At 35.5% G+C, this 13,086-nt stretch overlaps 2 protein-coding genes across 2 annotated transcripts; one reads left to right on the top strand and one right to left on the bottom strand.

The window, feature by feature from the left end:
* Positions 1-2,133: 2,133 nt before the first annotated feature.
* Positions 2,134-3,442, top strand: LOC125246911 (cytochrome c oxidase subunit 8B, mitochondrial). The gene is made up of 2 exons (XM_048158034.1): positions 2,134-2,413; positions 3,201-3,442. Exons 1-2 carry the CDS (start codon positions 2,303-2,305, stop codon positions 3,309-3,311), a joined length of 222 nt encoding a protein of 73 aa, XP_048013991.1. The 5' UTR covers positions 2,134-2,302; the 3' UTR covers positions 3,312-3,442.
* Positions 3,443-4,680: 1,238 nt separating this feature from the next.
* Positions 4,681-12,039, bottom strand: psmd13 (proteasome 26S subunit, non-ATPase 13). Its single transcript, XM_048158029.1, has 13 exons — positions 11,841-12,039; positions 11,191-11,269; positions 11,073-11,107; positions 10,918-10,973; positions 10,069-10,112; positions 9,899-9,985; positions 8,412-8,583; positions 8,132-8,211; positions 7,032-7,157; positions 6,823-6,885; positions 6,582-6,662; positions 6,171-6,287; positions 4,681-4,900 (listed from the first exon to the last, which is right to left on the bottom strand). Exons 1-13 carry the CDS (start codon positions 11,939-11,941, stop codon positions 4,805-4,807), a joined length of 1,137 nt encoding a protein of 378 aa, XP_048013986.1. The 5' UTR covers positions 11,942-12,039; the 3' UTR covers positions 4,681-4,804.
* Positions 12,040-13,086: the final 1,047 nt, after the last annotated feature.

Raw genomic sequence — 13,086 nt, 5'->3', positions numbered from 1 at the left:
ATGCCTAAAAGCTGCTCGGTGACAAGGTGTACAGCTAACAAGCTAAAAAACCCAGAAATAAGTTTTTATAAGCTGTCAACCCCAAAAAACGAATGTTTAAGGACACAAAAGTGGATACAGGCAGTGAGACAGAGCGCAACGGGTCATATTACTATAAGAAATGCATTGGAGGGGGTCGTAATCGGCGACAACATATGCTAAACAAACCAACAAAACAAACCATTCATTATTTTTAACCATGTCAAAGAATTATTTCACCTGTCGCCGATTACGTTCCCTTCCAATGCATTTCGCGGAGGTGTGCCCCCGTTTCTTGACTCCACCCCCACGTCAAACCAGTGCCATAAAGAGATCCGCACAGAAAAGTGCAGCGCAAAGGAAAACCGGTATCGTGAGCGCACGCTTGACTGAAACGCAGAATAAAATGAGCGTTGCAAATGATTTAGTAGGTTTGAGCATGAAAAATATGTGGCAAAGATAAAATAGGATTACAGCTGTCATTGATTTTTGTAATTGATTATATTTTTATTTTTGCACTACTTTATTTTATTTTGCAATTTATTATTTTTGTTTGCAAAACTTATTTTTTTCCGCTCAATACTTTATTTTTCCTTTGCAATTCTTTATTTTTGTTTGCAAAACATATTTTTATTGCTCAATTCTTTTTTGTGTTTTGCAAAACGTTATTTTTGTGCAAAAATTTTAAGGCATTAATTTGACTCCATACAAATCCAATCCATTTTACATATTGTGCCTTTAAGAGAAGTTGTAGGCCTACACTGTCATCTTGCTTTGACGAAAGTGACTTGATTGCACCTGCCCAGCAAACAGTTATGTTCAGAGAATGTTTTCCTAACGTTCTGTTTTGGTTGTGGGAACGTTATTTGAAATGTTCTAAAAACGTGGAAATGTCCAGTTTGCTTAACGTTGCTGGAACGTTATCATAAGGTTAGCATAACATTCCTGCAACGTTCTTTCCACCTAAATTTTACCATAAATACAATGTTCCAAGAACGTTGATTTGTAACGTTCCAAGAACTTTAAAATGTCCAGTTTTTTAAATGTTAGCAAAACGTTATTTTAAGGTTAGCATAGCCTAACGTTCCTTCAACTTTCTTTAAACCTAAATTTTATTAACGTCGTAAACACGACTTTTTTTTTTTTTTATTTAATTAGTCTCTTATGCTCACCAAGGCCAAAGACTACTTTGCCAAAGCTGCATTTAATTGATCAAAAAATGTATTAGCAATATTGTGAAATATTAATTTAATTTCTACCTCAACAGGCCTATTTTAATTTCCTGTAATTCCTGTGATGTCAAAGCTGAATTTTCAGCATCATTACTCCAGACTTCAGCGTCACATGATCCTTCAGAAATCATTCTAGTGCTGATTTGGTGTTTAAGAAACACGTGTCAATGTTGAAATAGCGCTGTGCATCTTATTATTATTATTATTATTATTATTTTTTTTAAATAATATCATTTTTTAAATTATTCTTCGGTGAATAGAAAGTTCAGAAGGACGGCATTTCTTTTAAATAGTTTTAAAGCGTCATTCCTTGCTGAATAAAATCATATAGCTCCATCTTCTGGTGCATTATTGGTGAGGCAGAAAGAGTGGTTAACTGAGGTTAACAGTTCATTGTTGAACATGTTCAAAAGTGCACTTTCACTTTTAACACTGCAAGTGTTTAATAAGTTGAAATTTTCCGTAGCGTACATTTTGAAATGCAGGTTTGAGATGCATCCATTTAATCACCCATTAAATAGTGTTTAATTATTTATTTTTTGCTGTTGTCGCAATACAATAAATACAATTAACACTTAAATGTAAGAAAACAGTATGGGGAAAGAATAAAAGTATGGCTAAAATGGAAAATAATAGAAAACAAGAAGCGTAAAAATACGTACGAAATAGACTGCGTTTTTTGCCTTCTAACTTCTGTAGTCCAGTCTTTCCGTTTTAGAGCACCGTAGAGAAGCCCTTAAATTTTAAGACATCTTGCAGGTTGTATCCATCTGACTGCAGGCACGAAAACACTCTCCATCTTGCTGCGTCTTCACGCAGCCTGCCGCGGGACAGCCAATTAAATATAGCGAGCTTATCACACGCGCAGCGGATTGGCAAACACAGACATTTCTTTTTGTTTTTTCCTTACCCTGACCTCAAATCGGACTTGGCAGGTGGACAATAAATTGCTGCTCTCACTTTCCCTGTAGGGCGTATTACCACTCAAGTCGCGCGCAAGTGGCGCATATACTTCAGCGTTTGGATATATCCAATAATCCAGCAACAGGACAATGTCAGCCTTAAATGGCTCTTTCAACTTGCTGAGGGCTGCGATGAGACATCAAATCATCCCTAAAGCCAACATTTCATCCAAACCAGCCAAACATGTGCTGTCCACTGGGGTGAGTATGAGTTGACTTTTACTGCGCACTTTGAGCAGAATAACTGCGCGCGCGAGAGTGTTAAGTTATGGATTCTATCCATTAACTAATTAAATGCATGAATATGTGAAGCTATAAAACTTTTTAGTTCTGTTATGAATACTTGTAAATAATATTTAAGGCAGTATAATTAAGGGTGAGACGGACAAATGTCGATAACGCCATTGATCGTTTTTGCGCGCTCACGTACAGTGTGGAAATGGCGCGCGGCCAGCTTTCTGTCAGGTATACATTTTCATAGTCATAAAATGAAGAAATTAATTTTTTAAAGTCTGTAATGAAATTATTGTTTTTAAAGTGCTTCGTGCCCTTATACGTTTGTGGAAAACTGCCAATTTTATGACCTCGTCGGACAAATAAAGTCATCCCTGTTGGGAAAGGCAGGTTAATATGGTCGCAAAGTTTTGGAGCAGTTGTTTTTTTGCAGGTCATTCGCTAGTCAGCCAACTAGACTGTTTCAAACACTGGCTTATTGCTGGTCTACTTGCCTAAAAACCATTTTAGACCAGCTATAAACCAGCTACCATGTCCCAAAACACAAATACCTCAGATGTATCTCATTTCCCAGCTTTTGCACTGCCACTTTTTGCCCAAATATAAGTCACATTATAGTCTCTAAGGAAATACAGCAAGCTTGAGTTTATGGGAAAATAGTTTGGTTAGTCTATTAATAAAAAAACAAACAACCAGCCCATTATAGACTAATATAGCTCTGCATCTCACAACTATCACTGCATTCTCAATGCAGGAGCAAGTCTTTGTAATGGCGACCATGTTCGTGACCATCCTGGGCCCGTCTGGATGGATCCTGGCACATTTGGAGGACTACAAGAGCCGTCCTGGTGCAGCCCAAGAATAACTGTCTATCCGTTTTTGAGCATTCCTCCTTACAAAGCCTATTTAACCTTTGAATGTTTTAATAAATGAATGTACTTGAACGCCTCAACTGGTGGCAAACGGTCTGTATTGATTAAAATATATTCAAATGTACATGGCTATTTTGCTTTACTGTTGCTGCTAGACGATCACAAGTCAACTAACAGATGGATAATCAATTCTGAAACTAAGATAACTGGAGATTAAGAAAGCTTCCAATATTATTATACCATAAATCAGTGAATCTCAACCTTTTTGGAGTAATGGACCCCTGTCATATTTGGAACCATCCTCAAGGACCCCAGAATAAAACTGGCTCATTGGTATCATTAATGTCTTTGCGATGACCAAATGCAATCAAGTATAATTTACTACTACGTTAATTGACTTGTCCTATAATTAGTCATATCGTCAGTTATATTATCTTCTTTTATGGGAACATATCAAAATTTACAAAAATTCATATTCAGATATTTTATAAGGACCCCCTGGCATTATGTCAAGGTCCACTAGGGGTCCATGGACCCCTGGTTGAGAAACACTGCCATAAATGACCATTTCAAAGTAAAGCTGACATTTTAAATTTAAGTTTGTTGCAAAACCAAGTTACAAAAAAAAAGCAATTTGAAAGGACACTAATTTCATGCACTTAAGTTGTAGTGTCCATTTTTCGTACCGAGATTAATCATGTAAAGTCTAAGATTTTTGTTTGAATCTATTTACATACACGTCAGAATAAACAAAGTGTATGCATGCATGCTGGGTAAACCAGTTGTATGCATAAGTCATGTTACACTACATGATAAACAAACCTGGGAAGGAACCCTCCAAAAAATAAAAAGATTACCTAAAAGTTATAGAGCGCAGATGAATGATACCGATTCTATATTTGTAACAGATGCATAGAAACCGAAACACAAATGTACCTCACATCTGATAGTGAGAGTGTTGCTTGGATACAAAATGAATTAAAATGTGCATCTCGTCATCTATTCTCAGTAGTGTAAGATGATTTAGACTGCTTTTTTTCCAGCATGGGTCCATTGTTTCAGTGCAGGATGTGGGTGTAACTGCATTTCAAATTAGATTTTAGAGTTCAGCGAGGTCACATTTCCAAAAGCTCTGAAGCAATTTAGGGCTTTAGTTAAACAGTGCTGTTCTAAACAGCCAAAATATCTCTAAAATGAACAGGCCACTTATTGATCATGATGAGTAGAAAAACCTATTCAAGTAGTTTACGCAAAAATTCCAAACTTGTCTGCTGCAGAACATAAAAGATATTTTGAAGATTGTTAGGACAATTTTAAATACTTTAAATTCTGTATTGCATATAAAACTCAAAAGAAGAGTGATTGTGAAAACAAGTTACTTTAATGACAATGAAGATACTGACACGTATCGCACAAAGAACCGAGGCTTGGGGAGAATGCAATGTAAGGGAACATTTGGATGGGCCAGACAGCGTGAAGAACATTTCTAAGTCAGGATGTCCTGAGCCTGGTGTTCCACCAACATAGCCATGTTCTTGACATCCCCACACCATGAGTCCAAACGATCCTTCATGCCCTTAATCTGTGGAGATTGGGAAAAAAACAAAAACTTAGTGTTGGGCATAGACATAAACATACAGACAAAAATAAAACAGAAACATAAAGACGCTATATTTAAATGTGTTTAATGGCATCTTTTCACTAAGTACTATGAAAGCCAGAATCACCGGTCTGATACCAGTACTGGTTTTGATTCTCAATTTTAGCCATTCAACACTGCAGTATAACTAAAAACATAATTTTTACCCTTCAATAGGCTTTTTTTTGTGTGCCAACCCAAAGCTTTACGAATCTTTTGTTTCGAATCAGTGGTTCGGCGCATGTATCAAACTGCCAAAGTTGACTGAAATCACATCACTTTCACGCTCCTTACCACTGATTTGAAACAAAAGATTCGTAAAGCTTCATGAAGCAGTGTTTTGAAATCGCCCATCACTAGATATTGTTGAATAAAGTCATTATTTTGTTTTTTTGGCACACAAAAAGTATTCTTGTTGCTTCATAACATTAAAGTTGAACCACTGTACTCGCATGAAATATGTCTTTAGTAGCTTTCTGGGCATTGAAAGTGTTAATTATCTTGCTGGAAATGCAGGCCTCACTGAGACATCAGATTTTATCAAAAATATCTTAATTTGTGTTCCGAAGATGATTGAAGGTCTTACAGGTGTGGAGCGATATGAGTAATTAATGACAGAATTTTCATTTTTGGGTGAACTAACCCTTTAACATCAGACAGGTTAATTAGGCTGCTGTCACTTTAAGACCAGACGTGGATCTGACACACATCCGATTTTCTCACAACTCTTTGTGTTCACTTAAAACTTTAACTCATTTAAGACTTTGCTCATGAGGATACTTGCCCAAAAAATCTGTTAAAGTGCGAAAGAGAACTCTGCGCGGTACTAGAGCGCTGTCTGAGAAGTTGCTTTTAGTGCGCACTGCCATGCGTGTTGAGTATGTGTTCACAGAGAGCCGCTTCTCAGACAGCACAACAGTACAGATTTTTGCGTCTTATCACAGTCGATTGGTTTAAAAGCAATTGAATGAACAATAGAGTGATCATATACTGAACACTAGTCAAAAGATACCAAGAAAAAAAAAAAGAGGGGGACAGGATCGGGAAAGGACCACATGGCGCTACATGACATAATTTTAAATATTTTTAATGCGTTAAACTGAAAAGCTACTGCATTAATTTTGACAGCACTATATGTGTGTGTGTGTATAAATATTATTATTTATTTCCAAACTTTTACACATTTTGGAGTCTTTAGTTGAGGTGGACATACCTGCTGCAAGTCCAGCACTCTGGGCTGAACCCAGGTCATGTGAACTTTCTTTTCCACCTCATCAATGCTTCCCTTGATCAGTCCGACGGACAGAGCCTTCATCACCAACAGCTCCACCTGTGGGAAAGGATAATGATAAGAATCTCCCAGACACAGATTAAGTCTAGTCCTGGATTAAATACACTTTTATAGTGACTGGCCAATGAAAACAATTCATTAACACTAGCTTTAATCTGTGCCTGATAATCTGGTTGTCTGAGGAATAAACAACTTAGCCAAAAGACAAAGTATTAAAAAGTTTATTAAATATTAATACTAACAATTCAAAATAAATTATATAATTATAAGTACTACATATAAATAATAAATTTGTTCATATTTTATATATAAATACACACAGAAAAGACAAACCTCATTCACTTGGATTTTGGCACTCTGTGCAATTTCCTGGAACGTCAGCTGCCTGTGATTTGCTGGCCGTGTGAAAGTCATCTATAAAGACAATTAACCATTAACTGTTTTAACATCGTGTTGCTCACAGTAATATCTTCCTGTGCGACTTAATAATTAATTAGCAAATAATGATGTACTGTTTAACTAAACCATAATATGATTTGGAGTCATTCACATTTGTAATAAACAGCATTCATACCTCCATGACACAGAGCAGCTGGATCTTCTGCATGAGTTTGACCTCGTGAGCTGCGAGATCAGGCTTTGGAGAGGAAAACAAAAATTCATACAGGTTCACATACTAACAATATAAATGAATTTGTACTGGAAATCCTCTTTAATACATCTTTAGTGAAGGAAGAAAAACTTGATGGCTTTTCATTTGCATTTAATAACTCATCTGCTCACCTGTTGGCCCCAGGCAGTCTTCAGGGCTTGGAATTTCTCCACGTTGCCTGCATTAAACGCGTAGAGCGTGTCTATCAGCCACTGTTTATCCGTGTTCCTCAGAGACTCCAGGACTGGGTGCATCAGCTTTAAACATCAAATTCATGTTGTTAGAACAAACAAATCCATCAAGCAGCTGCCAATGAAGGAGACGTATAACAGTACAAAGCAGTGTTATTTTTACCTCAAAACTAAAGTTTTAAAAATAATTTGTTAATTGAAAAAGCTAAAATAAAATATAAATTTTACATAATTTATTATTATTATTATTATAAGAACAAAAAAAAACAAAAACGTGTTAACTGAAATAGTTAAAATAAAATATAAATTCTACATAATTTATTAATTAACAAAAAGTACAAAAAAAAAAAACATTTGTTAATTGAAATAAAGCTGAAATAAAAATAAATGTTACATAATTTATTATCATTAACAAAAAACATTTAATTGAAATAAAGCTGAAATAAAAATAAAGTTTACATAATTTATCATCATTAACTAAAAGTACAAAAACGTTTAATTTAATTTTAATTTAAATAAATCTGAAATAAAATATAAATGTTACAATTTATTATCATTAACTAAAAGTGCAAAAACTAAAAACATTTCTGTTAATTGAATTAAAGCTGAAATAAAATAAAAAAAACTAACTAAACAAAAATTAAAAGTGTTAACTTGGCAATAAACTGAAGTTTAGGCACTAAAATGATTAACTGGAAATAAATAAACACTAAAACAAACTAAAACAGAGATAAAAAAAAAATATAAAATTAACCTAAATAGCAATATTTGCTATTAAAAAAAATAAAATGACAAAATGTACATAATGAAATTACTAAACATTAAAGTACAAAAAAATAAAAGCTCATTCAAAATATTAATAAAACTAAAAAAAAAAAATTAAAATAAATTAAAGCTAAAAAGAATTGTAAAAAAAAAAAAAAAAAAAAAATCACCAAATCACAATATAAAATAACTAAAAACTAAAATTAATAAATACTATAATATTAAATAAATATAAAAAATACTAAATTAACACTGGTACAATGACAGGCACTAACCAGTTCTCCAAAGTTGTACACCCCCTCTCCGAGGAGGCCGGCCAGACCTAATGTGAAAGCTCTTTCTTGCTGCTCTGCTTCTGTTGAGAGAAAAAGCACAAAGCTGGAGTGAGCATTAAACCACAATCCCAACTGTATTAGCATCTTCTCATATTTTCATCTGTAATTATGCAGACACAATTCTACGTTCTGATGATTTCTGTAGAGCCAACACTAGAGGGCGCTGCTTCTCTGAGCATCTTGTCAAGTGTAAACATCATGCAGCAGTCAGAATATTTACCAGGTAGGTCTTTTGCTTCCACACATCCCAAGTACCGCAGGGCATCCTTGTAGTACAAGGCGTGGTTCCCAATGATGCGGTAATATTTGCTCGACAGATCGTAAAATCGCCCGTGCACTGATGTCACACCCGGGAGATTGTTCAGCATCTCTTCCACTTCCTCTATTAATTTCTGCAAAATTATTAGTCATAAGTAAGACTATATGAATGAATAACAGTGGGGATCTATTAAAGGCGCAGTCACATTAGCAAAATTTTGCGGGTGAAATAGATAGCATGGGGCAATATACTCCATCGTCATATCGTCAGCCTGTGAGATTGCGATACACGTTACTATCGCGTGCGATGGGGGTGCAATAGTTTACTTATTTGATCATTCATTTACTTATTTAATTGTTTACTTTGTTTTATTATCGCAGGAAATGAGAATCTTTTTTGCAAGCAAAGATGAAGTTGGTGATGAAGGAAAAAAAAAAAGTCACGACGCATAGAAATATTACCCAAAAGTCACGGATATCACACATGCAATTTGTAAACTTTGCCAGTGTTGTGTTGGTGAGGAATCTCAAACCACAGTCAATTATTTTCTGAAAGTGAAAACTGTCAGAGTATGGAAGCTTGTTTCCGCCACTAAATAAAAAAAAATTAAAAAGGTAATTGCGACTTTTTATCTCACAATTCTGATTTTTTTATCCTCTCAATTGCGAGTTTGCATCTTGCAATTCTGACTTTTTTCCCCTCAGAATTGTGAGTTTATATCTCGCAATTCTGACTTTATGACATGCAAATGCGTGTTATAAAGAGATATAAACTCACAATTCTGAGAAATGGACATTAAAACATGCTATTGCGAGTTTATATTTCACAATTCTGACTTAATCACGCAATTCTGACTTTATGTCACTCAATTCAGACTCTATAACTCGCAATTGTGAGTTTATACCTTGCAATTGTGAGATAAAAGTCGCAATTACCTTTTTTATTTGTTTTATTTCATGGAGGAAACAAGCTTTCATAGTGAGAGCTTTTGGCATCTGATGGCGCATTATTCCCTCAGACACAACGAGAGACAAATCTACATCAGTGCTGATAACAGTAAATTTACTGGCTTAATATTTACTGGCTTAATATTTTTCTTGTAGACCATACATTAATGAGAAGAATCAATATTCTTGATTCTTTTGTTAAATGGGAAAACCAGCAAATTATCGTCTTGATAAGGCATCGGCGAGATACACGATACTATCGTCAATCGGCACACCCCCAAAAAGGTCCATTGTCAATAGTGTATTAATGTCACTTTTAGACCAAGCAGTTGAATCTGCGTAACCAACTTGAACCCGTTGTGAAATCTGCATGGGGAAATCTTTCACCTCACGCAAAATTCCCGATCACATGTACTCCTATTGAAAAGGCTGGATTCACCCACAAAAAGAACTGCAAACGTGGCTGCACCTTAAGAAAAGAAATATGCTAATATGAATGACCTTTGTCGCTGGGAGATCGCTGATGTCGAGCTTGAGGCTGCCAATTGAGGTTTTGCAGAGGATGACGGCCTCGTCACTGGATTTGACCTGATAGAGTAAAAAGACAATGATTTCAATATGTCACCAATCACCTTGTAAACTCAGAGCTCAAACACAGAACCACTCGCTACCTTCTCCTTTGTTTTCTCAAGGAAGGTGATGGCTGTATTTGGATCTGTTTAAAAAACAACATATGTTATTAATATTACATTTTACAACAAAGTAGCATTTTTGTTCACTCTCTCTAGAGTGCCTCAGGGATGATGTGTTTTTGTAGGCAAAACCCGGAAGCGAGTTAGCATTTTAGGACTTCCCGTTCCATCACACTAAAGTCTATGGGTTTTTGCTAAATCGCCTGAAATAAGGTCTGTGGTTAACAAAGCCTCTAAATACTTTCACGTTTTGATTGATGACATAAAACACACCAGTCATAACCCACTTGTGATATTTTAAACCTTTATTGTGTCTTAAAAACGGCAGTTGCTAACAAGTTGCTAACTTCCTTTGGCAGGGACTTTAGACGTCATCATGACAAACAGGACATTTGGACAGCATTTCTCATGAAAAAGTGGATAAGTATTCATACACAGCGCAGATCATAATCAGCAAGCATGTTTTTTAAATAAAGTTTGAAGAAGCTTGGTGGTGGTGACGTTGATCCGTGACCATGTAGTCCGTTTATCGCCTACTGTTAGCTTTTTATATCTGACGACTTTATTTAGGCTTCAAAATGTATAAATGTTGTGTTAACTTGTAAAGATTATCTTGATAGGCAAAACGTGTAAGTGTCATAACCCTTTGTTAAACACAGAGCTTATTTTCTGCGATTTTCCAACAGTCTATGGGAAAAATGCATAGGCTTTCAACCGAGGGAACCCGTGCGCCGCTAACTTCCGGGTTGGCCTACAGAAACGCGTCATCTCTATAGGCTTTGTGAAGGAAATCACTGAACAACACTAATGGGAAACATAAAGATGTACCTGGCATTTGTTTTGCAACATGAAGGATGATTTCTACTAAGGACAATGGGTTGATTCTGTCAAGAAAAAAAGATGAATTCATTTATCATCAAATCAGTTTTCCAGAAGCAACAAGAGCATCACAATGGGGAAATCTCGCTAGAAATGCTTCTTACCTGTGTTCAAAATCACTAAGGAAGTTTTCATAGAGCTGTGGAAAGCAAATGAGACTTATGAAAGGTTTCACGTCACATTTCTGAAGTGTGCAAATGCAGCTGAATTCTGATCGGATACCTGAATGAGACCGTCCCCTTTGGAGAAACAAGGGTCCTGCACAAAGTCTGTCAGCTTCAGAGTCAACTGATGCCACAATCTGTCAAAAAAAGGCAGAAAACAAATGTAAATTAATCTGCTATGCAAATAAACAGAGCCAAGATGCTCCAAAAACTCTCAACATGTTCTGTAACTGCTCTTATGCATTTCATCCATCCATTAATTGTCTATCTATCCATCCATCAATAAACTGAAGGGCTGCTATTTTAAGAGGCTCACTCAGTTCAGCCACGGATCTGATAAATTTACACCCTTTAAATTAATAAAGCAGTTTTATTAGCAGTGAATTACATTAAGAAACGGTCTACATTATAATTTTGTAAACCCTCAATAATTCTGACCTCAGATAAAACACTTGAAAACAACAACATCATCAGTATATAACAAATATCTCACTTCAGCAATGACTAGCCACTATAAATTAACTCGTTTTACAATAACAGCATCAACAAATATTAAAACATTACGCAAATAAAGAGCCAACACGGTCTTTAAACACAACCCAAACTGGACAAAGTAGATTATATCCATTTGTGTAAGTAATATAAGTTGCCATTAGCTTAGCATGCTAAATGACTCAGCTAGCCCACATTCACACACATAATTCATACTTTCTGTTGTACAGATCCTCCAGCGAGTGCCACTCCGAGGCCATCTCGGGCGTCGGGCTCTTGCTCTGCTGTTGTTTGAGGTATCCGAGGACATCTTTCATTTTGAACGTGGATGTTTGGGTGTTTTAGTGAGAAAAATGAAGCTCTCGCTGCTGTCACGAATCAATCTGCTCTAATAAAATGAATGGACGCTGAGGAGAGCAGAGCGCTACCGCCACCTAGAGCAGAGGAGGATACACAGAAGTACCAAAGACCTCTCTTAAAAGGGTTAGTTCACAACAAAATGAAAATTCTGTCATTATTACTCACCCTCATGCCGTTCCACACCCGTAAGACCTTCCTTCATCTTCGGAACACAAATTAAGATATTTTTGTTGAAATCCGATGGCTCAGTGAGGCCTGCATAGGGAGCAATGACATTTCCTCTCTCAAGATTCATTAATGTACTAAAAACATATTTAAATCAGTTCATGTGAGTACAGTGGTTCAATATTAATATTATAAAGCGACGAGAATATTTTTGGTGCGCCAAAAAACCCAAAATAACGACTTATTTAGTGATGGCCGATTTCAAAACACTGCTTCAGGAAGAATCGAAGCATAATGAATCAGTGTATCGAATCATAATTCGGATCGCGTGTCAAACCGCCAAACTGCTGATATCACGTGACCTTGGCGCTCCGAACCGCTGATTCGATACACTGATTCATTTGTGGTCCGAATCTTCATGTAGCAGTGTTTTGAAATCGGCCATCACTAAATAAGTCATTATTATTTTATTTTTTTTGGCGCTCCAAAAATATTCTCGTCGCTTTATAATATTAATATTGAACCACTGTACTCACATGAACTGATTTAAATATGTTTTTAGTACCTTTATGGATCTTGAGAGAGGAAGTGTCATTGCTCCCTATGCAGGCCTCACTGAGCCATCGGAATTCAACAAAAATATCTTAATTTGTGTTCCGAAGAATAACGAAGGTCTTACGGGTGTGAATGGCATGATGGTGAGTAATAAATGACAGAATTTTCATTTTTGGGTGAACTAACCCTTTAAAATAAATAAATAAATTACTATATGTATTATAATTATATACATATATTTATATAATTATATACATATATGTATATTTATATAGAATATAATAAGCTATTTTTATGCATATTTATAATATATAATTATATTTATTGTATATTAAGGTCAATTTTAATTTATATTTATAAATAATTTCATATAAATAATAAT

Source organism: Megalobrama amblycephala, linkage group LG15 (genome assembly GCF_018812025.1).
Source record: "Megalobrama amblycephala isolate DHTTF-2021 linkage group LG15, ASM1881202v1, whole genome shotgun sequence".
In the NCBI taxonomy this organism is placed as follows: domain Eukaryota; kingdom Metazoa; phylum Chordata; class Actinopteri; order Cypriniformes; family Xenocyprididae; genus Megalobrama; species Megalobrama amblycephala.
Note: the sequence above shows the minus strand (reverse complement) of the source record. Positions and strands in the feature narration are given on the sequence as shown.

Coding starts and splice junctions, on each gene's coding strand:
- LOC125246911 (XM_048158034.1), top strand. CDS start 2,303: ATGTCAGCCTTAAATGGCTCTTTCAACTTGCTGAGGGCTGCGATGAGA. Junction 2,414..3,200: donor AACATGTGCTGTCCACTGGG/GTGAGTATGAGT, acceptor TTCTCAATGCAG/GAGCAAGTCTTTGTAATGGC.
- psmd13 (XM_048158029.1), bottom strand. CDS start 11,941: ATGAAAGATGTCCTCGGATACCTCAAACAACAGCAGAGCAAGAGCCCG. Junction 9,986..10,068: donor TTGAGAAAACAAAGGAGAAG/GTAGCGAGTGGT, acceptor TTACTCTATCAG/GTCAAATCCAGTGACGAGGC. Junction 6,663..6,822: donor AGCTGCTCTGTGTCATGGAG/GTATGAATGCTG, acceptor TTGTCTTTATAG/ATGACTTTCACACGGCCAGC.